Source organism: Diplotaxodon limnothrissa, linkage group LG14 (assembly GCF_057381915.1).
Source record: "Diplotaxodon limnothrissa isolate DT_005_m linkage group LG14, D_limnothrissa_male_GT1.1, whole genome shotgun sequence".
Lineage (NCBI taxonomy): Eukaryota > Metazoa > Chordata > Actinopteri > Cichliformes > Cichlidae > Diplotaxodon > Diplotaxodon limnothrissa.
The window spans coordinates 34,634,513-34,661,845 of NC_140609.1; the positions used below are offsets into that span (position 1 = coordinate 34,634,513).

General features: G+C 39.2%; 1 protein-coding gene across 1 annotated transcript in view; it reads left to right on the forward strand.

Moving 5' to 3' along the window:
* Positions 1-1,981: 1,981 nt before the first annotated feature.
* Positions 1,982-27,333, forward strand: part of maml2 (mastermind like transcriptional coactivator 2) — a 33,493-nt gene continuing 8,141 nt past the window's right edge. The window contains exon 1 of the mRNA XM_085370964.1: positions 1,982-3,260. Coding sequence (XP_085227090.1) covers positions 2,850-3,260 — 411 coding nt within the window. The 5' untranslated portion in view covers positions 1,982-2,849. The remainder of the gene's footprint in view (positions 3,261-27,333) is intronic.

The window sequence follows — 27,333 nt, forward strand, 5'->3', positions numbered from 1 at the left end:
GGTGTTAAAGTTCTTTAAATGTAAACCTCATCTTTCAACCACACTTTCTCCTTTAGTTGTAAACTGAACACAGTGGTGGAGATCTTACTGTCCACACACAGTAAACTGTGGCTGCTCCCTTTAGGAGGTCACCACAGCAGATCATCTGTCTCCATCTCAGCTTATCTCTGCTATCACACCAACCGCCTGCATGTCCACTTTCACTGCTTCCCTGAACCACCTCTGTCCTCTTCCTTGTTTCCTCCCCCCTGGCAGCTCCATCTTCAATGTCCTTTGTCCAATATGTCCACTATCCTTTCACTGTAAAAGTCCAGTCCAGCTTGGTCACTCCCAATGAAATTAGCATCTTCAACTCTCACACCTCCAGCTTTACCTCCTTTTGTGTGTGCCACTATCTCCAAACCATAGATCACAGCAGAACTCACTAGCATCTTGAATTGCTAGTAATACCAAAATAAAATACCTTAGAACATCTTCCAAAACAGAATATACAGACGTTAAATGTATGCTGCCCTCTGTTGTTAAAGAAAGCAGCTGCAGTCAAGTACTAATAAAACATTAGATGACAAGCTCCTTTGGGTTATGCCCAAAGATGCATTTAGAACCAAATTGGAAAATGCAGATTATCGTACTGAAATACAGATATTTTTTTAAAGGGTTTCTACAGGATTCCTCGTCTTTAATAAGCCTGCTACTTCTTAAATAATGACTGTTATTATGCTTCAGGATCATTTTCCAGTAATGACCACTGGGTGGCCATGCCATTTCCCATAAAGAGAATAAAAATGATTAATAAGCAAAACATTTCTTAGTCAGCCAAGACCCTGATGAAGATTAGTTAACTGAATGACTGAGGGAGGCATCTATACATATAGGTAATGAAATATCCATCATAAAGAAGGGCCTAAAAGGGAGGGGAGAGTGTGGGTTGGCAGATTCGTGAGAGCGTTTTAGGTTTTAATCATATGCGTATGGGTTAACAAGTTGGTGGCCGCTAGTCTTACAGTCTGCCGCTATCAAAGCAGCCCCAAAGACAAATAGTTAATTTATTATACTAATTACACTTGGAAAAGGCTTCAGTGTTGAACGGAATTGATTTCTTCTTGAACTCTGTGTGGACTTCGCACGATCTCCCCATATTTGTGTGGTTTTCCTCTGGGTGCTCAAGCAGCTTCCTTCTGCTTTACAGAAACATGCATCCTGTGTGAGCGAGTTTCTGCGTGATTCTGTGGCTGTATCTTAATCTCCTATATCTCGTTCCCCTGAACCAGATACGATTAACTTCAAACAACAGCCGGTTAATGAATGAAAGGGCAATAAATTGCTTTGAGAAGGTGTAAAATCATAACAAATATAGTCGAATGCACTTTTGTGATTGTTATATTTGAAAGCTACTGAGTACATTTACCCAACTTTTAAGATTTACAGAAAGCTGAAAGTTACCAAAGATTTGAGGCATAGCGGGCTAGACACATAAGACAACAGTATAGGAACATGTCAGCAGCCAATCAGCTCATTTGAGCGGTTCTGTAGGCTCGCTTGGTTAGTTACTCTGCGTGTTAACTCAAAAAAAGATCAAAGAATACTTCTGGATTTAACTATTCTTTTCATGCTTTAGTTAATTATCTAAATATGTTTTTCATTTGTGTCTTTAAATACAGGATGAGTAAATGTTCGATAACATGTGTTAGTTGATTAGCTTGACCAGGTGGCAGACAGAACAGCGGTGCCAGGTTGACCCTTCACTGCTCCTTCGGTTAGACAACAGTGTTCAAATTTTTAAAATACATTATAAGATTCCCTCCGTGTCACCGTTCACGCCTTGCAAGACAAGTTCAGGCTTTTCTCCACTAGAGTGTGCCACTGGACCCCCCCTTTTTTAACCATACGAGTTCATGTCAAAAGCAGAATGTTCGTACAATAAGGGTCTGTTTAAGTAGCTCCGCTATTGCCTTCGTGTACCACACGGACAAACGATTGTCAATGGACTATTTGAGACGGATTTCAGTCGGCTTCTGCGACGACTGCCTGCGTTTAGGGGGTCTGGGTTTTTTGGGTTTTTTTTTTTACTTGTTTGCAACCAGATTCCTATCCGGATTGAAAGGAAAGCAACAAAGAAAAGGACTCATTTCGAAACAAACAAAAAAATGCCGTGAGTCTTGAAGTTTAGTGGATTTCGTGTGTTTGTTGGTTCTTCTATTTTTGCAGCCGGTCGCTCTCACTCAATTTATAGTCGATAGTGTACTCTTGGACTTGGCGTTAACGAGAGTGGTACAATATTTAGATAAAGTAGGCTGAAAATGTAGCTACTCGGAATGTACCACCAGTGAAACCGAAGTTGTGCGTGCCGTGGGTTTGAATTATCTAAGGGATTCATATTGAATATAACCTATTTATCTGTGAGCAGAGCTCCAGTCGTTAAGCAAGAGCGGATTCATTCCAGCTGCGGAGCCTTTCATGTTTGTAAATCATTTCACGTTTAATTATAAGCTGACAGAGCCTATCCCCCGAGGAAAAACTACTACAATTCTGTAACTTTGAGACTTTTAATGCATGTTTTTAATCCACGTGGAGCATAGCATGATTTTACATGGAGCGTATCTTAATCTTTAATCTTTTATATCATATAATATCATAGTCCCAGTTTGACAAGATAATTGGCTCACATTTCAACACATATCATAGGCCATAGTGACTCCTCTCCAGAGACTACAGCCAAGTATTTTTCTTTTTCACATGGGATCATTGGAAGTCTTCAGTACGTTTTCTTGTTTTCTTCCATGCCCGTTCTGTGGTCCACTGTAAGCACAGTGGACCTCAGTCTATAAACTTATCAGGGACCTGCGGGCATGGGAGAAGCGACCCCCGCTCAGTCTGCTGCAGGGACATACGTACCCATGTTGGGTGTTGGTTTAGGAGCTATGCCCGGTGGGGTCAGCAACGGGCCGGTGGTGGCCAGCTCAAGGGGCTCCACAGTGCCACAGCTGCACAACGCCATAGTTGAGCGTTTACGCGCCCGGTTAGAGACGTGCAGGAGGCACCATTCTACCTGCGCGGACCGCTATCAGCGAGGTCAGGCCGAGAGCACAGACCGGGAGCACGAGAGTACGCTTCAGCTGCTTAGCATAGTCCACCAAGGTCCTGGGAACCGTAAAGCAAAAGGTAGCCGGGGATCGAACCAGCAACCCCCAGACTACAGCAGGGCTAACGGAGAGCAAAAGGGGTCAGATGGCGAGCAGAAGATCCCCACACGCATAGCGGTGAGTTGCTGTTAATGTTGTCTGTCAAGGTTCTCAGTTATCCAGGTCATCGTAGTCTATGGAGCTTGGAAAGAATAGCATCTGGACTTCTTTAAGTTTCTTTGAAGACGATTCACCTCTCATCCGAGAAGCTTCATCAGTTCTAAGAGCAACTGGTGGATTGTCCCAGATTTTAAGCCCTACGGGAGTGTCCCCAAAAGGGTCATGGAGCGCCTATTGATCTTCTACCTAATCACACAAGCCAAGGTGTGAAAACGGGTGTGGGCCACAATCAGCCAATGTTTCCGGTGAACCCAATGTGAAACCTAGCCCCACCCTATCATGTGATTTACTGAGGTCAAATGGCCCAGGATGTGAGTGGGCATTAAGGCGTCTGGGAAGGGATCTCAAAACTGGATTATAGATGGCAGACGGTTGGTGTGGTAAGCCAGCGCCTACATTCAAAGATGGCCGTTCACAGTGGCTTCTTTCACTCCTCTTTCAAACCGTCTGTCTTCTCTGTCCAAAATGTGAACATTGGCATCCTCAGCATCCAGAAACACCTCTTTAAGAAAACCTAAAGAAGTCCAGACGCTTTTCTTTCCAGGCTCCTTAGACTGCCGATATTGTTGTGTTGTTTGTTTTTTAACATAAATAATTAGGACTATTACAATCAAGCTTGTGGCAGCGATGACAAAATTGATAACAATGATGAGGGTACCAGTATGTTGTAATCGGGGTGAAACGCCTAAAGTTATGGCCATTCTCAAGGACCACAACATTGAGACTGAGATTTTTTTTTTTTTTATGCTATGTGAAAAATCAGCTGGGAGCTTTCCTTGGCGATAATGGATCAATAAATGTTTCTACATTGATAACGCTGCTGTCACTATCCATGAACAAAAAGTCCAAGCTTTTTCCAAACTTAGATGGCAGCCAAATGCATGTCAAAAACAGTCAGGAAATGTTCTAAAACTCTAAGTTCCTGATTAAGGGGGCCCTTAAGGTAGATGGCATGATACAGAAGCGTTACGCTTGTTTGCAAAGCAATCCATTTTGAGGAAATGGTTTTGGGGTCATTGGGCCATGGGGATGTTTTGCATTTACTGCAAACCTTGACAACATAACAACCATGCAGCTGATCCAAACAGAGGGATGCGGATGCATTTTGTGGTTTGTTTAACCCATTTAATATGCACTGTTATGTCATTTTTTAAAATTGTTTTTGTTTCTGAGTTATTCTGTTGAGATTGAGAACTGAGTAGTTGCATGACCTTGTGTGCCACTGAGAGTACAGGACAGTGTTTTCTCCCCTAACAGCAAAGCTTCACATAGGACATAGGTAGGCAGGATAGGAAAACTTAACTGTGCTTTCTGTGTGCCTGGTAGTGCTGATAGGACTGACTTCCTGTATGGCATCTGTTAAGGGAGCAGTCACTGAGATGTGAGATTTATTTAGTTGTTTTCTTTCACTGGGCATGGGGGAGTTTAGCGTCTAGCCTATTACTTCCCAAGCAATAATGTCAAAGGTTGAAAGCTTGCAGACATTCTTTTTCTAGATGTGGTGAAATAAACAATATTTCATACATATATTTTATTTTTTACCAACAAAAATATAAAATGCATTAATGTTTCACGTACAAGAAAAGCAGATTCTCTGTGGTTTATAGAGTTAGTTTAAAATGCAGTTTACCTCTCAGCTTTTACATTTTCATGCTGATCGGTAGAGCCATGGCAGTGGAACACGATGAGAGACAAGACACAACTTCATGGATTATACTGGCTGTCTAAAAGAGGTCAGGGTACATCATTATCATGTACCGTTTCATTTTTACTGATCTTGACTCTGGAGTAACATGTTCTATTTAAAACTGATGAGTGCAGCAAGATAGTGAGGAGGAAATGAAGTCCTGGCGTACATGTTTATATCAACCCTGAGGTTAATGTTTTCGCAACGTATAATGATCGGGTGAAGCACAACAGCCGCTCTTGCAGAAATCCTGTTTAATGCCAGTATGTTGCATGTATACAGTCTATATATATCCTTATAACTCTTGCCACCAATTTATTTATTTTTTTAAATTTATTATCATCTTTGGCTATAATAACTGAAAGCTGCTTCAAATATGTATGGGGGTTCTGCAGAGTTCACCATAATTCATTCTTCAGAATTAAAAAGTAAGACATCTCAAATGACCACATCTGTGCGTGTTATTGAGTGTTCACATTGGAATTTGCAGTGGAAATGTATACTGAGTTAGGGGCAAACAACACAATGGATTATGACTGCTTGGGAGTGCAGAGTGAGCAGCAGCACTTAACAACAGTGCTCATTGAGACCAGATTAACAAAGGATATTCTTTTAGATGAAATTGGAGAAATTTGAAGGAAGAGACGAGAGCATACTTATCGACTCGGAAAATCGTTTTCCTTAATGCGTGGATGAACTCATTGAAAGCTTTTGGATATTCATATTTTAGATTGTTTCTTTTCATGGCCAGTTTTCCAATTGTTCCCTTCATACCTGTATCAGAAAATGTATTCAGCACAGAAATAGGTCACACAGTAGAGCTTACAAAACATTAGCCCCATATTACAATGAACAGACATTCAGTTTCATCAGATCAGGATCCAACAATCATCTTACATTGTCTGTCAACGATACAGATAGTGAGCACAAAAATGAAAGGCTTAACAAACAACCATACAGCCTCGAAGCATACTAGCATGCCATGTAATGCCATGTTATATTATCATGTGTTTAACAAATGGCTCACTAAGCACCTTCTTGATAGATTTGCCGGCCATGAAACTGTTTGAACCACAAGGTCCCCATATAAATGTTTAGAGCCACTGAATACATTTCCTGCATGTGTTTACTTTAAGTCAAACAGGCCTTGAAAATGCAGTAGGCGAAGGATGCCTGGTGATTAACAGTGCTATGTGCACAGGGAGGATTTTGTTATTACTCAGTCTTGTAGTGACAGATCTGGGAAGTATACTCATAGAGCAGCATGCACACAAAGTGCTCATATGCTGAGCTGTTTTCCTATTATTTTAAGCACTTATGACCTTGTTTGTCTGCCATACAGGTTTTTTGTAAAAACTGTAGCCTTAGTCATACTGGTCAGTTAGTGGTTTGAAACATAAATCATGTAACCACAGCCAGCTCTAGCCAATGACTTCTGGTTATCTATCAATTTTCCGTGACTGTGTACTGTGAGTCCTGTAATAAAGGCAAATTCCCAAAATATTATTTTGGCTTTGTGTGCTAATTTGGCACAATTGCCTTGGCAAACTGAATAAAAATTGGCAGTTGTAGTTGTTTGGACTTTTAAATGTATGACATTTATTTTACAAGATAAAGAGGGTATGAGAAACCATGTCATTTGGACATTTTTAAAGCTTGGAAAGGAAGCTAATTTCCGCTCTCAGGGAAACCCTTTTTACTATGAAAATGGCAAACATGAGGGATTATTGGAATGCTGGGTAGAGGTTGGAAAGACTGGTTGTTTGCACTTTTCATGATGTTCTTAACTTGAAGATCATCACCCCCTCAAAGAGGCTGAAGGATTGCAGAGTGATTAATAGGACAGGAAAGGAGAAAAAATACTAATCAAAATTTTGTTTGGTCTCTTAGGCTTTGAACTAATGTAGCTTTTGCGCAAATGCTTGTGTAACACTGCGCTTTTGACTTAGTGCATCATCTAGGATATCACTAATGCCAATTGAAGGTTTTGCAGCGAAATTGTTTCTCGCCTATTTACTAGTGCACTACTACATGGGTCAGAATTAAAATTTATGAATTTATAATTTATTGAGTTTCGAAAGCTTAAATATTGTCACAAGACTACAACTTCTGGGTAAGCAGATTGACAGTAAGCAGATTGACAGCTTGCTAAAAAAAAATCCCACAGAAAAGGAATACCTTGCACTTATTCGTGGTCATGTATGATGGAGTGGATAGTGTGTGCATGTGTGTGAATGTGGGGTGGGGTGTGTGCTGTGTTTCCTGGCATACCCTGTTTGGCTGTTGAACAGCCTGAATCAGATGCCGGTGGTCTGATCTCAGCCTGGCTCGGCAGTGATGTGAAACAATTAGCCCAGGTCCATGGGGGCCACCCACTGTGAAGCCCATAGCTCTACCCAACTCTGTGGATGCAGAAAGGGATCCGTGTTCATCCCACAGATCACTTCCATGTTGTCATGGATAGGTTACAGTCTTCTTTTAGAAATAGCTTGCTGCCAGTTGGTCTGAATGGTGAATTACTTTAAGTCCCCTGCAGAGCAGAATGGAAATTCTGTGGGTGCTGTTTATTGACAGCATGGCTACACTTTAAGCCTGATGTGATTACGCTTGTCTCATTGTGCAGACCGTTAGCTGCTAGATGAGTTGAGCATCTCATAGTGCTCTGATTAAAAGACATTAAGATAGGCCTCCATATACTGTAGTAAAGCCATCTGTTAATCTCCTCTTTCTATTTGGGATTAGTCATCCGTCCAACTTGTGGTTCAATTCTACTTATGGGTAATAATAATAAATATATTAAAAATGTTCTATTATTACTTTTTTTTTGTTGCTACAAGAAAGACATATCTTTAGAATTGTCATCATGCTCTTAAAAGATAGACAAAGCAGTTTAGTCAGTGGGGTGCTTACTGAGTAGTTATATTATTTATTTAACAAATTAGTAACGTACCTTTTTATTGTTCAAATGCTAAAAAACTTGGAGGATTGAAAGGTTTTGGAATTCAAAGATTTTGGGTTGATGTAAAAGCTTAATCTAACAAAGAAAGAATGAGTTGAAAGTGATATATACTTGTATTACTGAGTTTGATATGCTCAAATGTTTCCCGATTAATCAAGGCAGTAATGTCTTTTCAAATGTATGACCTATTCATATATTGGTTTATGTCCTGTTTCTTCTTGTACAGAAGAGATCCCCACATTTTTGCATAGAAAAACATTAAAACAGCCTTTTTACAGTCAAACAGTCAGATTTACTGTCTTATGCAATAAAAGTTGAGACATGTAACACTATGTTCTGGACACTCCAGAGCACCGTTCATAAATTTTCAGCACTAAGTAGAGGTACTTAGGCACATCTTGTCCTCAAGGAAGTGGGATGTGGTATGTTAATGTCAAACAAGGCTAATGTTGTGGCTTCTCATTTGGGGTGGTGGTGGTATTAATCTAGGACATTTGTAGTTATATTTGTAGTTATTAGCTACTGTATCATCTTTTGGTTAAATTGTGCATGAGATTAAAGTCTGCGGTAATATTTTAGGATAACATCAGCTTATAAACATTCTAAACAACTTATACATTTTGTGATCGTGATTGCTGTGTCCTCAAGGGAGAGCGGGATACAAGCGTCAACAAGTTCCTTTTCTAACAGACTATGTAGACACCGGATTTCTAAGTGGCACAAAGAAAGTTCACAGATGAGTGTCATTTCTCAGAGGAGCTTTACTTATTAATCCCTTTGATTTTGTGAGTGTATTTATTGAAAATGCAGATTTTAATATCTTACAGTGTCATGATGTCAAGATATTCAGCACATCCCTAGTTCTAGCATGATGATGTCTGGATATGTCAAATTAAATTTTAAGTGGATGTCCAAGACATCCAATTTTGTGTTAAGTGCTAAGCAGTTTTTGTAGTGGATTTGTCACTGCCTCCAGGAGATCTAGTAGTATTTTGTTTTTGGTTTTTTGCTTGCTCTATCTGGTGTGTTGAGCCATGGTAGCTGCTGCTGACTACCCAGCTTCAAACAATCTTGTTAATGCCAGAAAACATGCATCACTTCCTGTGCAGCAGTGGATTTTTCCCAGAAAGGCCCTATGAGACACTCAGGTTTTTATGACAACAGATGCAGTAAAAGCTGAGTGAGCTGAGTGTAAGTTGCTAGTGTATCAGATAATTGTGAAGAGCAGTGAACATTTCAACCAAATCACTTTAAGTTGTTCAGTGCAGATATAGAGAAAAGGGTGATATTTGTAATGGTAAAGATGGGAAGTTATGAGGAACAAACAAAAAGAGACTTTCGTGTTTGGCATATGTATCAGATCCCTTTCCTACTTCCTTTAGTGTGAGAGAAAGGTAAAAACTTGTAATTTTTAAGAGGTTTTCAGAGTGTGGTCAGAATTCAACTTGTTTTTGTTACCATGACCTGGCTATTACCATAAATGAGTAACTGCAAATTTCTTTATGCTTCCCATTGAATAGATGATGTGTTAAAACAGGGGAAAAAATCAAGTAGAATTAGATTTAAAAACAAGAGAGGGCTCACCAAACCTTGGTATCATGCAGCAGCAACGTGCTGGAAATAGTTGCATGTAAATCTGGGACATCTCTGTACCTGGCAACATTTGCAGCGCCTTCTACTCTTTAAACGAGCACACTTTTATTCTTTTCTGGACTAATTTATACTTTGTTATCCAGTTCCATGCTACCAGAGGGCACACAGAAGATAAAAATAATAATAAGAAAAACAAAAAAACATTATCGATAAAGAAAGACAGAAGTTTCCAAATACCTAGCGGGGCAGCCAGGATGTGTGTCAGATCAAAGAAATTTATGGCTCATGGGTTATGCGGCATCTCTAGGAGCAGTGTCTTAAGCGAACTTCACTCTCGCTATCTCATCCCACTCCCCTTCTCCTACATACTTCCACTCACACTCACTGACACACAAATACACACACAAACAAAACCCACTCTGCCGCACGCGTCCTTATGTTTTATTCAGCAGCCTATGGAAGGCAGTGCCTGTCTTTGAAGAGTGCTGCAGAAATCATGTACTAAATCCATCTCATCCTTGTCAATGGTTGATTCAATGTAAGTGTGTACATGCTCAGAAGAACATGCTCCATTCAAAGTCCAGGTAGGCCAGGTTGCTGTTCGAGGTTCATAAATGTCTGACCTTTTAGGATAAATGTTTCCTTTATTTGTAATGGAACCATTGCTGGTTAAAAGCCTTTCCTCCATAGACATGTGCTTCCTGTCCTTGGAAGTGGCCCCTGGTGTCAAGAAGAGCTTGCAAGGTAACATCTTTACCTTCAGTCACCATCCAAACAGTGTAGAAATTTTATATATATATAATAAGCATCACCCTTGCAAAATCAGCTCCTTGGTGGCATATATTTTGTTGTGTTGAATCTACTAATTTATCTTTAGAGTAGTAATGAATAATAAGTCAGTATAAGTGTTTACTATTGCTTAATTTCACATTACAGAAATGGCTGTGACGTCACGTGTGGATCTCACTCAATTAGAACATTTTATTTAAGAGAAAACTAATCCATGGTAATTTTTTCATATGTGCTTAAATAATCTATTAAGCAGAAATTGTCAGCGTTTTCCCATAAGTTTCAGAACAGACACATTTCCCCCACAGTCTCATCTTACTATTAAATGGATATTTTTTGCAGCATTCACAGTTTGGTGCACCAAAGGGGGGTTTCTAGGAATTTTTTTTTTTTTTTTTTTGGGGGGGGGGTCCAACAGTTGAAATCAGTAAATTTTATTAGCTATCAAAGCTAAATAAATGCACATGAAGAAAAAAAATCAGATTGTTATAATAATCTTAGTGTACAGACCTCCTATGTCAATAAACATGCATTAGAAGACTCAGCTCCCCATAATAATAGTGTAGCCATGCAAGATTTAACAGCAAGATAATGGAACTAATAAAATACAGTCTGATTACAACAGTAAATATGTTTAATTTTGCTTAGTCACAGAAGTAAATACCAGCATCTCACATATCCTTTGTTGGCAGTTTGTAAAGCAAAGAAGTTGAACAGTGGCAGTGGTGCAAAACACTGTTCATCTTTCAAAACCTCCAAACTTGCTGTTTTCCTTCTGTAATCAAACCAATATCTTTCCCTGCATATAACGGAGCCACCATGAGCCACCCTTTTAACCCCAGCCCTGGTGCAGCTTTTATGTTTATATTTATTCAAAAATATAACTTGCAATATAATGCATTCACATAAACTGCACTTTGCCCTATTTTCGGATCTCATTTTGATAGTTGTTTTAATTTTTCTTGTTGATATGTCAACAAATTAGACTCTGCAATAGACCCTTGTGAATTTGTGTAGATACTCGTTCCATGTTCTGAATATAAATTACCGCGGTACTGACTGTGTTCATGCAAGTGAACATTTCACTGCGTCGAAATACCTCCATTCCCAAAGGGTTTGGATTAGAGAGTCCCCACTGTATCCCTTTGTTGTTGAGTTCTGCTTTCAGCATGCTCCCAGTTGTTACCAACACATTGTTTAAATTTCAAGCATTATGCCGACCTCGGGATACAAAAAATCTCATCTATGCTGTTGAAGTCATTGGGGAATTTTAGAAGGACTAATATATTAGTGCTCCGTTGTAGCTATTAAATCCACATGAAAACAAATATTTCATAGCTTTTCATCATCTAGAATCTAGACATAAGAGTAAGTATCCAGCTTAGGGCAATCACTTAGCAGGCAAGGACCATGTTTATGTGCTTTTGTATCTTCAGAGGGGCCTTGTAGAGGTATCCGTTCATGCCTGATGTGATTTCTTCTGCTGAGAGAGCTCTTTGAGGTTTGTCAAGTTTTTCCTGCTTGACTTAATTGAAGGGAGGGTAGGATTGTGTGAGTGGGGGGGAGAGGTGGTTGGGGGTAATGCCTCTGAGTGTCTTTCCACCAATACTTTGCTACCCAGTGCTGAAACTGGAACCCTGTGGGAACAAGCTTGTTCAGGTGTATTTCATGTGCAGTGCACTGAAAGTGAATTGAGGGGAGGAATTGCATTCAAAGCGAAACACAAGCAGTAGTTTGTTACCTTGTTTACAGAAGAACAAGGCTTAAAAATAAAAGAGTATTCTTTAACCTAGCAATATTAGCATTTGTTTTTGGAAGTTACATTATGAGCAAACTTTAACAAGTGTGATGCTTTTGTTGTCGACACTTCTGTGTTTGGATAAACAGGAGCTTATCTACAACTGTTCTCACACTTATCTGACAATCAGCCACCTGATATGTCAGAGTTTCCTGGACTTGTTCTAGCTTCTGTTGTAAACAGATCTGATTATCTCAGCTGCTATGAGTGAACTGGGTGTGGAAGTCCATTTATGTTATCAGCTTAACACAATATGTTCTTCTTCACCTTGCTGAAACTCTTTAGTCTAACCTTAAAATACTTGATAGGTTTAAAACGAAGTCTGTTTATTGGATGGAATCATTTGAAGCTGAACTAAAAGAACGAAACTCACTCGTTTGCTAAGCAACAGTTGCTTATATAGCAAAACAGCTATATTTTCAGCAAGAGTCTATTCTCACCAGGGTCATTACCCTCTTATGGAACTGAGTAAGTGGGCTCCTGATGTCACTGGCAAAGCCCTTACACAGAATGCTGGGTTAAACTGGGAGGGGGAAGGGCCATGCTAGATCAGAGTTCAGGCATGTTTACATTACAGCTCAGGATATTTCTCAGAGCCCGGACAAGCTGCTGAAGTTCCCAGGCTCCAGAGTTGCAGAGTGCTGAAAAGAGGCACAAGCGTTCACTTATTCTTCAATCCCTCACTCTCCTGTGCTCTGGGGTCTAAGTCATAGTTCAACTCAATTTGCATTGTGCTAATGTTCTGTTCTTTGCTATGGCTGTCCTTTGGGGAATATTATACATGTGAAATACAAGAGAAGTGAAAGTCAACAACTTAGATGATGTTGTTAGCATTGTGTTTAGATATTAATATCAAGAATTAAAAGCAAATTTGGCACATGCAAAAAACAACACATTGCATTTTTATCTCCTTATTTTAATCAAAAATGTGAATTTTCTTTTCTCAGTAGTTTTAATAAAAATATTTAACAAATTTAACAAGGGAAAGCTACATTTTATTTTTTAGTTACACCAGTTACTTACTTTTCTCTAGTATCACACTCTTTTAGATCATAGTTATGTAGCAAAACATACATATGGTTTAAATTTTAGCATTGAAATAAAGGATAGTTGGCTTGTTAAGTCATTCCAGTGTGGTATTGCAGGATTTTATTTGAGGATTTTTATGTTTAGCAATATTACTTCGCCCTGTGTTATGGAGCTACCAGCTAGATAAAACGGTATAATTACTGTGGGAACTTTAAAACATGACCATTAACGTTAAAGTTCCCTGGATATTATTCATTGTTTAGAACACTTTGTTTGGATGTGGTTTGGGAACATAAACTGCTAAAAGAAAGTCTAACTGCAGTTCAAACTAGTCCCTATAAATTTACCCAGTTATTTCAAAGACAAACGTATAAGACCAAAATTTCTGTTGTTAACACCCATCACATGTTTGACTTTCCCACGTCTCAGACTGCTAGACCAGCTTGACTAGCGCGTCAGATAGAGGTTTAGAGGAGGAACATAGATGGCCTTGTTTCTTGCCTCTGCTCCACCAATAAAGCTGAGAAGTGGCAGCTGGAATGTTTGCCTTATTGCTCTGCTGTGGTGAGGTGTCACGGTGCTGAGCTATGCTTTGGCGCCTGCATGCTCTCCACCTTGCCTAGAGGCGCACAGACGAGATGTGAAACCAGGGGAGGATCTCTGATTTCCCTCTGCCCTGCCCTGTTGAATCCTCCACGGTATTGTTTTAACATACCTTAAACACTTCTTAACACTTTGCTTTATCTTTAGGTCTATTGCAAAAAATTAGTCCAGAGGCAGATGATTCTAAAAATGGATTAAATGTATAATATGTTTTCCAAAGAGACTCTTATATCTGCTGTTTGCAGAACTAGTGAGTGAATTCTGTTTTCTTTCCACTAAAGGACTACAGGAAGGATTATGAACAGAGACATGGAATCTCGCGCTAAAATGGACACTCAGGCCATAAAAGAGCCTTACTTTGATGATGAATTGGAGGACATCTGCTTTAAACTTCAATTTTTGTGTAGGACTTTGCTTAATGTCAGCCAAATTGCTCAAGTCATGTAGGATAACTGTGGCCATTGCCTTGATTTCCACAAAATATATAATATGACAGCAGTTTGGTGTATTTACTGCTTAAAGAAATATGAAAAGGAATAAAAAAGGGGAAGTTCGGGAAGGGGATTCCTGCTGTCTAAGCAAGTATTTTCATTTTCTTCTCCATAAGGATACTTGCTACGGTCCAGTATTGCTGCATTTGCCTATAAAACTTTTATCCAGGTGCTAGGAGAACAACCTCCTGCTAAATGTCATCAAGACTAAAGAGCTAATCGTGGACTTCAGTACAAAGCAGGCAAGGAATTACAAGCCCCTGATCATCAGTGGTGCACCAGTGGAGAGTGGACAGCTTCCGATACCTGGGTGTCCTCATCACTCAGGAACTATCATGGTCATGTAATATCAACACTCTGGTCAAGAAAGTCCGCCAGCGTCTCTTCTTCCTCAGAAGACTCAGAGACTTCCATCTGCCACTGAGGGTGCTTAAGAACTTCTACTCCTGCACCATCGAGAGCGTCCTGACGGGAAACATCTGCACCTGGTTTGGGAACAGCACCACGCAGGACAGACGAGATCTGCTGGTGGTGCGCTCGGCCGAACGCATCATTCGATCAGAGCTTCCTGACCTGCTGTCCATCTACACCAAGCGGTGCAAGACCGAAGCCAGGAAGATTATGATGGACCTCTCCCATCCCAAAAATGGACTCTTCTCACTGTTGAGGTCTGTGAAGCGCGTCCGCTCCCTTAAGACCAAAACAGAGACAATGAGGAGGAGCTTCTTGCCCCAGGCTATTCGGGCCCTGAAGCAGGTGTAGGACATGACTGGACTCTCACACACTCTGTTTATCTGCACACTTCTCATAATTTCTTTCTTAAATTGTTTATATGCACATTCTATTTTTATCTTTATAATTGACCTTTAACTCTTAGTTTAGTCTCTATTTCTTAGGTTAAATTCTTAATTTATTGTTTACATCTGTTAGCCTTTTTTTTTAATTTAACTGTAAATTTCAAAAATTTTTATTTAACTGCGGATTAAAAAAAAATTGTACTGCAAATTTCTAAATTTTAAATTTGTGAAGTTTGTATAACTATTTAATTTCTGTTGTGTAGTTTAATGGTCAGGCATTGTACAGCAATAAGCATTTCACTACATGTCGTATTGTGTACGATTATGTGTGTGACAAATAAAATTTGATTTTGAATCCTATCGTTCTCACTCTAAAAAATACAAAGTGTATTTAATCTGGTAAAGCCATATGGTGAATGTTGCTTCCAGAAGATGAGATTGCAATTAGGAAAAAGTGTATCCTGTAAGTCCATATGATTAACTTTGAGTAGATCCAAATAAAGCAAAACATCTCTATGTGGCACACGTGGCAATTTAAAAAGTTCTTAAATATTTCTGACTGCATTTGGTACCAGAAAGTTAGGTCAGGTGCTGCCTAAGAATGATAATTAATCAATCAATTATTAAACTTTTGGATCAGTTTTACATGCTATTAGTACAACGTATTAAGAGCATACCAAACGAAATTCTAATAAGATGAAAGAATATGATCAAAATACAGTTAAAAAATCAAAACATGAAATACTTCACTTAGTAGAATATTACTAGAATGAGTTCTCTCTCATTTTCTATCTTTTGTGCGGGGGGCAGGTTGATTGTTCTTGTAAATGAACATGGCAAGTGATCATTTAGCAAGTAAAGGCTCTTTCTCCTGCCCTCCTGCTTGCAGAGAAAAACCGTGATGCTGCATTCTTTTCATAGCTGATAGTGAGAAAGTGGGGTTATTATGTGTGCGCATGCACGATAACAAGGAGGAGAAAGAGAGAGTGAAGAGAACATTCCTTTCTCACTCCCACTCTCTACCACCACACCCCCATCGCTACTCGCTGCCACCCCACCCCCAGTTTCCTTCCTGTGCTTTTTTTAGAGTCTATTGGATGTTTTTCCCACATCCGGCAACAAAGCCGACCTTTTTTATGCCATAATCTAACAGCATGGTGTTCTGCGGTTCAGTTATACACGGGCATGGTCAAATGTAATAAATTCATTGACTTTAAATAAACCACTGTTTCCTAACTTTAACTCCAGACTGCTTAGGTAGCCTTGCAAGGTTGACTTTGACTCTTAGAGAAGAGTTTGTCGACTACTGCAGAATGTATTCTGTAATCACTATCATGTGACTTGTACAGTGCTACAGTACAAATTTATGGTATTAAAAGGGGGTTTATGAAATAAATGAATTACTGTATTGGTCAGATTGTGGGCCGATATAGATAGTGGAATCTGGGTGTATGCTGTTCAGTATAGAAAACAACCCCATAATTTTCCTTTCTCAATAGAATCCTAAGATATATGTATATCGACTGATATATTGACCTGAATTTGTTTTGCCTTAAAATCGGTTTTGGCATCAACCACAAAATAAAAAAACAAGGCAGCAAATAGAAAGTAAATGAACAATTGCACATAGTTTTTCAGATTATTTCACTGGTAGGTCATTTAAGTGTCTTGGAGTCCTTGCCACAATTCATCTCTAGATTTAGTTTGTCTCAGGATCTTCAATCTTTTCACATAATCCCAGACCTCTGATGTGATTTTGGGATTTGGGGTCCATGGGGTCTTCTGCTGGACTTCTTGTTCGTTGTGTGCCCGATGTTCTCGTACATAATGGCCGTGCTGTTGAGCTACTTTTCCCTCCTCCTGATAGATGTAACTTCAGATGTATCTCTACTCAAGCTGCAGAGCTACATCTGAAGGATGATAAAATGACACCAATGCAATACTTTGTCCGTATTACAGTAAATGTTGCTCGCAATACAGTCTGTGTTTACCACAGATTTTTAATGTAAAAAAGCAACCCTCATGGTGGACTGCTGACTTGCAGAATATACACCGATACACTGATATGCTATTATATAGACTGATCTATTACTGCATTTCCTAATGCTCTTGTTAGTAGTACATTATCTCGGAACAATCTTTCAAAGCTCTGATTAAAATACTGACACACATGTCTGTTTGCGTTTATCCCATTGTCATTCCCATTGAATTAATTCCCCTGCCAAGAAGGAATTTCCCAAACAATTGTGCTGCCTTGGCTTAGTTTGTACCAACAGGCTCATCTGTTTTGCCTGAAGTAGTCAAAGTGAAGAGGAAAAAAACAGCTGTCTAGTCAGTGAAGAGACGCCTTGCCAGTTGAGCTGTGAAATCCACAAGTAAGCAGGATAATCTCTTTCACCCAGACCAAATATTATATCCTGTGATGGCAATTTGAATCATTCAATGCACACAACCTTGACCTATCAAGGTGTAATTTCATGTGACAGCAGCATAAGGTACGGTGAGATATCCTAAATCTCATCACACTGGTGCTTGGTAGGTATTGCCTTTTGTTTGAATGTCACTTTCCACCTGCAGTATATAAAGGTATATAGGCAGCATTGTCACATATTTACATAACTGTGTGAGGAGAAACAATGCAAAACATGTTTCTACTGTCAACTTTATGGTAGCAGGGCATTATTATGATTTACTAGTTTATCTGCCACGTGATAGCTTCTGCTATGATATTGCCTATGAGTTGGCATAGGGAGCAGATTCTGTTCAGCTCTTTTTATCAAATGCCACATGGCTCCCTTGCTGGAGGTGTTTTCTTTTTTATTGTTCAGTCGATTTAGTTGATATTACTTGAACATTTAAAGCAGTTTGCTCTTGATGAACTCCACTTCAGTAGCAGTTAAACTGTAGGTTTTACGAGATGTTCTTTCCTAAATCTAATTTGCAACACTCATCAGTTCTCCCCACTGATTTAGTCAAACACATGTGATCACATGATTACCTGTGCATGTGGTTGCCTTGTTACCAAAGCCAACTTTAACTTGAGGCTAGAGGCTCAGTATTCAAATTTCTGCTGCTTTTGGAAATTTTGTCTGCTCCACCAAGCAGTCTCCTGCTTACAAAATAATTTGGCAGATCGCTGCTACAGCAGTCCTCAGTGCTTTTCATTATTTAATCTCATGTCTGGCAGAAAGACTCAGGTGTCACTAGCATGGGCTCATGTCTGTTATCACATGATAGAGATCTTGACGCCCTTATAAGCTTGGTGTGGCAGCACACGGACCAGTTCTACACTTGCTGCAGGAACTGGTTGGATTGATTCTCCAACTCCCAGTCACAGACAGTGACAGATGTAGCTTCAGCGTGTGGAAAATGAAAACGAGTGAAGGCAGTGGGCAAATGCTTTACACCTGCATTCTTTCTAATGGCCAGAAGGGAAGAACGCCACACGTCACAAGTTTATTGGTTTTAATGAATACAGCACAGTGCTCATTTTGTAAATTATTGTCCCAGTTCTATGAGTGATAAGGAATGGTTTGTTGTGAGGTGAGACTACCTTGTGACTGATCAGTCTATACTGTGAGAACACAATGTTCCTTACTTTGTCAGTCGCATCCAGTTTCAAAACAAAAAGATAGCAATAACCAAAATCCTCATGTTGAGGTTTAACTAACAAATGGTAGCACAGTGTCCTTGTCCATCTTGTATATACTCTATATGTAACATATCTCCCAGCAAGCAGAACAAGTACTGCTGCAGTTACCTGCAATTTAAGACAGTGAAATTGGACTGTGTCGTTGAGATAAAAATTGTAGGGTGCAGCTTGTGTGTGTGGTGCAGGTATTACTCATGTTTTTAGGATCTGGAAGTGTTGCAGCTATTACTTATTGGGACATAAAGCAACCCCTAATAATGTAAATAATTGAGTTGTATGATGAGGACAGAGCGTTGCAAGGTTAGAATTAGGCTTGACAAGTGGTATTTATAGTTGGGCTAAGAGAAAGTCTCCAGGCTCCTGTGTTTGTGTAAACATGTACTGTATACAGTTGTAGTCGGATTTAGACATTTTACTTCTAAGAACTGTTTTGACAATAGATTGATAGGATGCCCAGAGGTGTTTTTAGCTTCCCACAATTGTCACAATCAGCATAAATCTGCCTAATCAGCCTAAAATCAAAACGGTTGCCTTTTGAATGAACCTCTGCCATCACATCATGGGAAAGTACTTTTTTTCCCACTTGGACAGATTACCTTAGACTGTCTCTCACCAGCGCTGACATGTAACAAGACCTAAAGCGCTGGTATAGAAGGCCTACTAGACCAGTCCTGTGACTGCACACACACACAAGAGCAGCATGCATGCAGAAACTTGCGCAGAGATCTAGGCTTTGCTGCAATCTTGAACTCTCCCTTCCACAGTGACAGCCACCACACAAGACAGTGGTAGTACCTGCAGGGCTCTGTAGGAAGGCAGTTTGGGCAGCCTTTCAACGAAATGTTTTATTTTGCACACTGTTAGTCTAAATTACAAGTTGGGACAGCAACAGAGGACAATTTCCTGTTTACCTTAGGAAAAAAAAGTCCTGAAATGCTCAAACGGAGATCTGAGGCTGTCTGTCTTTTAAACATTCACTTCTACCTCATTCACTTTTGTTCCTTAATTTGTCTGATATTTTGGTGTTAGAAAGGTATATCAGAGCTTGTTTCTTGAAAACCACTGTCTATGGGAAACGCAGGAACACTGAATCTCTGCAGGTTTAAGAGTGAATATCTGGATTAAGATCTGAAAGTTTCAGCAAACAAAAGAAAAGTGCATTTTAGCTCATTTTCAGCCTCGACTTCATTCCTTCATTGCCGTTCACTGTTTCCTGTGTTTTCAGTGCATTGCAGTAGTTATCTCGCAGACTAAAATAGTTTTTCTAACTAGTGTTGACATTTATCAAATTCTGTCTTTTTTTTTTTGTCTGTGTGGTTGAGTTGATCATAGAGCTCACAACAACATTTGCAGCTTTGCATTTGAGTTGTTTACAGCTGATTTCAGATAAGTTATGTATTTATTTATTGTGGGAAAGTCCTTCCAAATAATCAGTTTTTATGCTTTTATTTGTTTTTTACATATAAAAAAAAACCCTCCCCCTCTTTTTATGGCCACAGTTATCATGAATCAAGTAAAACAGTTTGGAATTGGACAGATTTTTTATTTTTTTAAGGTATAAGCCTAATATGTCTCATATTGGTATTAAGTAATGGTTTGTTTTTGTTGTTCTGGGAAATGTCAGATGTCTGATGATAGATTTATGCAACGGTCACATATTTTCTGCACCATGATCCCCTAATGCCTCCCCGCCCACCTCCAGTCTTCCCAAAAACACACACATTTTCCTTGGTTGGAGTCAGTGAGCTCTGCAGTGTTTTCTGTGTCCGTCTCCACCAGCGCAGGGCTACACAGACCTTATTTGGAATGTCAGAACAGAACTGATAGGAGTGGGAGTGAAACAAAGCTTCCCACTCATTTATTTTTTCCTCTTACTTTTAAGTCCCTTTTCAAACCGAATCAGCAGAGGATTGTTTCGTAGCATGAGTGCAGATTAGTGTGACTGCTCGCCTATCCAAATGCATGTGTGTGTAATTTAAGCGAAAGCTGAGAGAGATGGCAAAACTCAACAAGTATACCCTTTTCAACTAGTGGATTTTTCAAAGCTTTCTCCATTGAAGCGGTTTAAAACACTAAATGTGTTTTCTCCTCTCTAAAAGCATGAGGCTTATCAAGGCCTGGCTGAGTGAAGCAGCATTAGTACAGCATTAACCACTCAGCCCAGGTTTCCCACGGGATATAAAATGGATCCTTGTTTCACTAGGAAATCGCCATACCAATGCTGCCGAAGAGCACTTTGCTGTAGCCACACCAGATATTGACAAATGTTATTTCCTGATTGGGAATTGCAATCAATGCACTTGAAAGGGAGCATTGAGGAATTCATAATCATAATAGATGAGTGATATGGCATAAGCAGGGCAAAAAATATGGTGCAATTAAAGATTATCTCGTCAAAACTTAGTGCAGGTCCTGAATAATATACACAGTTAGCACAATAGCCAGTGAAGCTACATAATGGGTTTTCTTTGTAGTGGCCAGAGATATGACTGGAATGGCACAGGAGTGTGTTGCTCAACTCAGTACTGGCAGTGTTGGCTCTCACTGTGCTGCAGCTGCATGCTAAAGAGCAGCCAGATGTTTTAGATGGTGAAATGAGCCTAGTGTGCAGGAAGCGGTTCTGCATGCCATAGGAATCATCTTTGAAAACAGGAAGGGAACTTGTTCCCTGCTTATGTGCCTTTTCCTGTGGCATGACCGGAGGCAGGCCTTGTGTTTGGCGTTTGCTGGGGAAAAGGTACTTGAAATTGTTTGGTAATGGCCTTTAACGGGTACAAGTGTTACAGCACAAACTAGAAGAGCCTTTAACTTGTTCAGAGACAGATTTTTTTTTTTCCAGAAAAACTAAAAACATCTTATTATCTACTGTGTCATGTGTCCAAATTTCCACCTCCGCAGTAGTTACATTCTTGTGTACCGTTACAGCTAAACCAAAACAATGCATGGAAGCTGTTTTAATCATATATATATATATACATATATACATATATACATATATATATATATATATATATATATATATATATATATATATATATATATATATATATATATATATATATATATATATATATATATATATATATATATATATACTACATACTACAGTCCTGCTTAAAGATCTATGTTTTTGTGCTTCACAGTCCTGGTTTACTTCTTCTGTGGTAACAAGCTGTACATCAAAATGAGCTACTGCAAATATTGCTACCCTTAAATTGAGTGTTTACATCAACAATGTGTGACATGACCCTATTAAAACAATGTGATAGTATGATAATTTAAAGATGACAAATTTACTGATGTTAACTATTCACATAATGTCATGGATGTCATAGGTGTTCTAAACAAAAAAAAGAAAACCTCTCAAAACCCATTGTACACTACTCTCACAGCACCAATGATGGAGAGTCACAGATGGCAACTACATAACAAGCTAAAGAGTCCAGTTTAGATCAAAAACACAAGTAGAGGAATATGAATGGTAGGGCAGCAACTAGAGATTATTTTGGTAGTCGACTAATCTGCCAATTTGCAGAAAAGTAACAAGGTTACGTTTTGTTTCTGCTGAGCCCAGGTGGGGTGAATTGTATAAAACTTATTGCAGGTTTAAACCTTGGCTGTTACGATTTCTTTTATGTTCTGATTTAAAGTATGTCGACCCACCCACACCCTCAAGCTGTTTCTCAGAGTGAAAGTTGTTTCTCACTTTCTGCCCTTAAGCAGAAACAGTGCAGTACGTCTATTGAAAGAAGATAAAGGTAAGGTAAATTACACACTTACAGCACTTGGTATTGTACCAATGAGACTTTAAGCTGAAGAAGGACCTTAGCAATTAGCCAAGTTGATAGGAAAGCTCAGTGTCTGGTGACCAGCTCTGCGTTTGTTAAATGGATGGATGCTGTGCTGCACAGAAGGAGGTTTAATGGTGTTTTAAAATTTACTGTGAACAAACTTTAAGATCAGAACAGTTGAATCTAGAATTTCTTGCTTTGCACAAATTTATCGCACAGATACCTTTTACTGGAAAATAGAGTCGGATGTGATGCATAGGATTGTTCCTGAATCTGGGGAGCCCTCAGTCCTCCTCAGTAAATGTCTCTGTGGTTAAGAATGACATATAGATGAGAGGCGACAGCAGTGTCAGGAGCTCTGAGAGCCACATGGCCATGGGTGATGTGATGTGACGGCTTGTCACTGCGATGTCGGTGACCTGTGGTACGTCTGCAGTGGCACGGCCTAGCTGGTGCTGCGGTAATGCCTTAGTCGCAGCACTTAGACTCTGTCATTGTATCTGACAGAATATATATATTGAATATAGGCCATTGAAACTACTGCCCTGGGGAAGAATAATTAGTATTTTTAGATCAATACAAATGGTAGATTTACTAAAAGACCTTTTATATATTGTCATCCAGAGTTTTGCATTTCATTACATAGGGTGCCTGGTAATAGAAAAGAGAGCTGCATTGCTTGGCTTATATGAGTTCTTATGATGTCCTTGCATGTTTTTGGAGAATGTTCTCCTGTCCTTTAACTTTGGTGATATCGCATTAAATATTTCTGGATTGTGAACATGCCAAAGCAAGGACTAGCTATAATCTTTCCCTGTAATCTTCAGATTTGGACAGTGGGGAGCTCTTCTTTGGAAGGTAAATGTCTAACAGGATTTTTAGTGTTCAAGCTGCTTTTGATTAAAATAGCAAGTTTCTCTACGGAATGCTGGAACTGAGATACAGTAACTGTTTAAAAAAAAAAAGTTTGCCCTCAGTAAACATAATGGATGATTTCTCTTCAAAGGAGCTCTTATCATCTCTTCCCATTTCCCAGAGGCTGCCACAAAGCTGCCTCTTTTATTCCTCCTGCTGCTGCCGCTGCTCATCCTTCTCTCCTGCCTGCTCTCTGCAGGGCATCCTCAATCTAATACAACTGTGTCAGGAAGTATGGGGATGCAAAGTGCTGAGGAGCCAAAAGTAGCCCACCTCTGCAGTGTGCTGCTTCGTCCCAACACACACCAGCCTGATTAGGGAGGCACACCATGAACCTGTGCTCACATTCCTGTGTAACCTTACGGTATATGAATTCAATTCAATGTAACTATCTAACAAAAGCAGAATACCTGAATTATAATAAAAAGACTTATTATTGCGTCTACTAAAGTTAAATTCCTCTTATTCTTACTTCTATGCAAATCCTATTGTTCAATGAAATGTTTGTATTGTGTGAAAGCCAAAGATGGCTCTTTAAATTTAAATTGAAGTGCAAAATTGTCGGTAGTGATTGAGTATGTTTTCTAGTGGTTGCTATGACATCACTGTTATCCTGGAGATTTTTTTTCTTTCTGTTTTGTTGAATAGTATCAAATACACTCTGCTTACCTCGCTACTCACTGAAATGTGCTGAGTAAAACAAACAAGGATCACACACACACACACACACACACACACACACACACACACACACACACACACACACACACACAGTATGATTTGCCTATATACTGCCTTGTGAATATAAATACCAAGTCTGAGCCTTAAAATAATGAAAATGTTCAAGTTATCATGGATGTTTTTTGGCTACACTATCATAGCTTGCAGCTTCCTTCAGCTAGTTCAAATTTTATAATTCGACGGAACCTTCCATATTTGGGCCTGCAGATGAATTTTGTGTGACAGCTGATCATTGGCACTGGTCTGAAGGTTCTTATTTCTTATCTGGCAATAAATGAGCTGAAATCCCCTCTTGCAACAGTATGCAACCTGCTGAACTGCATAAATATTATGTCTCCCTAGGAACACAATAGTCGTATTTATTCCTTTATTTTGGGACTGTTTTTTTCCATGTCAAATGCCGAGAGGGAGGTCTCTAGCTCTCTCAGGAGCAGATTGCAACATGTTTCAAGGCTCTGGTGAATAGATTAAAGGCTGGCAAGCTCAATCTCTCATTGAGCCACACTCTCTTACTCACACATGCGCAGACACAAAACCTGCAAACACTCTAAAACCTATACCCTTAAAGCATGTATGGCTCAGAGGGCTGTGCCACTGGACTGACAGATGGTACCATGAGGCTTGGTGTTGCGCCGTTGTGATGGCTCACCCGGAGCCCCATCCACACTGCTCAGCATCACTGCAGTGCTCAGCTTGACACACAAGCCAACAGCCTTCCAGCTCACATGAACAGATAGGCTCTGTTGACATGGCCAAGGTCAGGTTCCTCACTGACACAGTCAAAGATCATCAACAAACGTGAACCGGAATATGTTCAAAACTGAACTTATCGTTCTTAATTTCCTCAGGAAAATCATTTTTTGGAAAATTGTCTCCAAGCTTGGATCAGCGGCTCTGCACTGTGCCGTATTGGGTTCTTTTTCGGTTTACTATATCTGTGAGAACTTTTAATTTGATTTTCCAGCTTGTACTAATCCATTTTTGAAAAAAAATAAAATCCTGGTGTACACACTGTGCTAAACCTTGGGCCTGACAGTGGCTGAACGTTTTCTCAACACAGAAAATCAACGGCGCAGTTGCGCGTGCCTCTCTTAGATGATCAGTATATAATATATAGGTTTAAGCCGCTCATGCAGAAGGAATCTCTTTCAAAGTGATTCAGAGCATCTGAGCTCATTAAATGTTAATCAAAAAATCTATTTTGAGATCACTAGGAGATCAGTCATGAGGATTTCAGGTCAGCTGTGAGGCCACTGCATCCGAGTACTGAGAGTTGAGTGAGCAGGATGGTCCTTTTTTTGCTGTGAAGTGTTTGCGCTTGACGTTGGGGTTTGTCCCAATTGAAGCCAGTATCGTGACACATATGAGTGACTGAAGCATGAGAAAATCTCAACTGCAAAGTCTTGAGACACTTCATCCTTGAAGTTTGAACTGAACACTACTCCTGGCTATTTTTTTTTTTTTTTTTTAAATGGCACAGAAACAGAAATGAGGCAACCCTCTCTCACAGTGGCTTTTTGCAACACATGCACTGTCCTTTCCATTATTCATGATGTGTTTTCACTGACAGTGCCTTGAACCATGAGGAGTACTCCTGTCTGTCTTTTCCAGAAAGAGCCCTGTGGAATGAGAGAACATGTACCTGAGGTGCACACACTAAAAAAAAGCCTGTTCTCATCTGGTTTTGGAGAAAATCACATGTCGTAGATTATGCGGCTCTCATTGAAGATGGAAAAAGTTCATATGGCTGATTAACTCATGGAGCATTTCCAGTGTAAAATTATATGCAACTCCAGAGTTCCCTGTATTAAGCAGGAATCAAGCAGCCAGACTGCCATTAAGATAAGAGGTTTTTTTCTTCTCTAGACTCTAAGAAACTGTCTGCTGAGGTTACTTTATCTAGCAAAGCATGTTTAAATTATTGCCTCTCTTTTTGTTTGGTATTGGGTTGCATTTTATTTTGTTTCATTACTTTTTTAATTATTATCTTAATTACTATTATTATGTAATTATTATTATTATTATTATTATTTATTATTTATTATTTATTATTTATTATTATTTGTTTTGGTTTTAGATGCAAACCAATAAAACATACATTACGTTTCACTTACCAGCCTACTTTGTTTACTTATTTGTCCCTGTCGAGAACATTTTTTAAATACTACTCTCTTTTTCTACTATTGAAACAATCCTTAATGCAGATTTCAAGATAATGTGGCAAATGTTGCACATGCAAGCCCTGTTGGGGCTGTTGGATGAGCTTAGATTAAGAAAAAAACAGATTTTTATAAGCACCTTGAAAGTGCAAATTCTCAACATACATTATTTTGCACAATAGGAGGCAAACATCCAAGAGAATGAAAACTGACCGTAGTTTTTTTTTTTTTTTTTTGAGTGGATTCATACTCATCATAAAATGGAGCAAAAGTAAGGGTCTGCTGCTTGCATGTTGAATTTTCTCCTGGATATCTTTGTTTTGCAGTTGTGGTTTAAAAAATATGGTTTGTATTAGCGAGATAAAGTTAAATGCAAAGTCAGTGTGATTAAACAAAACAATGTCCCTCTGCTTTTAAGTGCATCAGCATTATTGTCATCATCCAGTTACTGTGTCGAAGCACGCATGGACATGTATTAGCATTTACAGGCTTGGTGAGTCAGAGATATTTGTACCTTGATTAACATGAACTGTTGTTAAGAGCATTAGTAGAAATAATATGACATGAACAGAGTAGAAATGTAGTGAACTGCAGGATTCGCTCCAAAGCCTCAAGCTATGAATCATCTTAATGCCAGCTAGTGGAAATGAGTCAAATTTGTTCCACAGTGAAATATGCAACACACTGATACTCCTCCTATGATCAGGCTGGTGTACAATTAAAACCATTTTGTTTCCATGCAGGAGTCGCATTAAAATATGGTCAGATAATCAGCCATTTGTATGAATGCATTTACACAACAGATCGCTTCTTAATAGACAGCCTTTCTCACTGTTGTTAAAGACTCATATTGGAGATTGTATTGTTTTGTTGACATGATGATATCTTCTCCTAAAAATATGACTCATTTTTGGAATAGTAAAATTCACAGTTAGGATGTTAAGAGTGTTGCTGTGTGCTTAGTTAGTTCCACCTCTGTTCTTATTACCTTAAATGAAGACATGGGTAGAGGACAAAAGGAAATCAG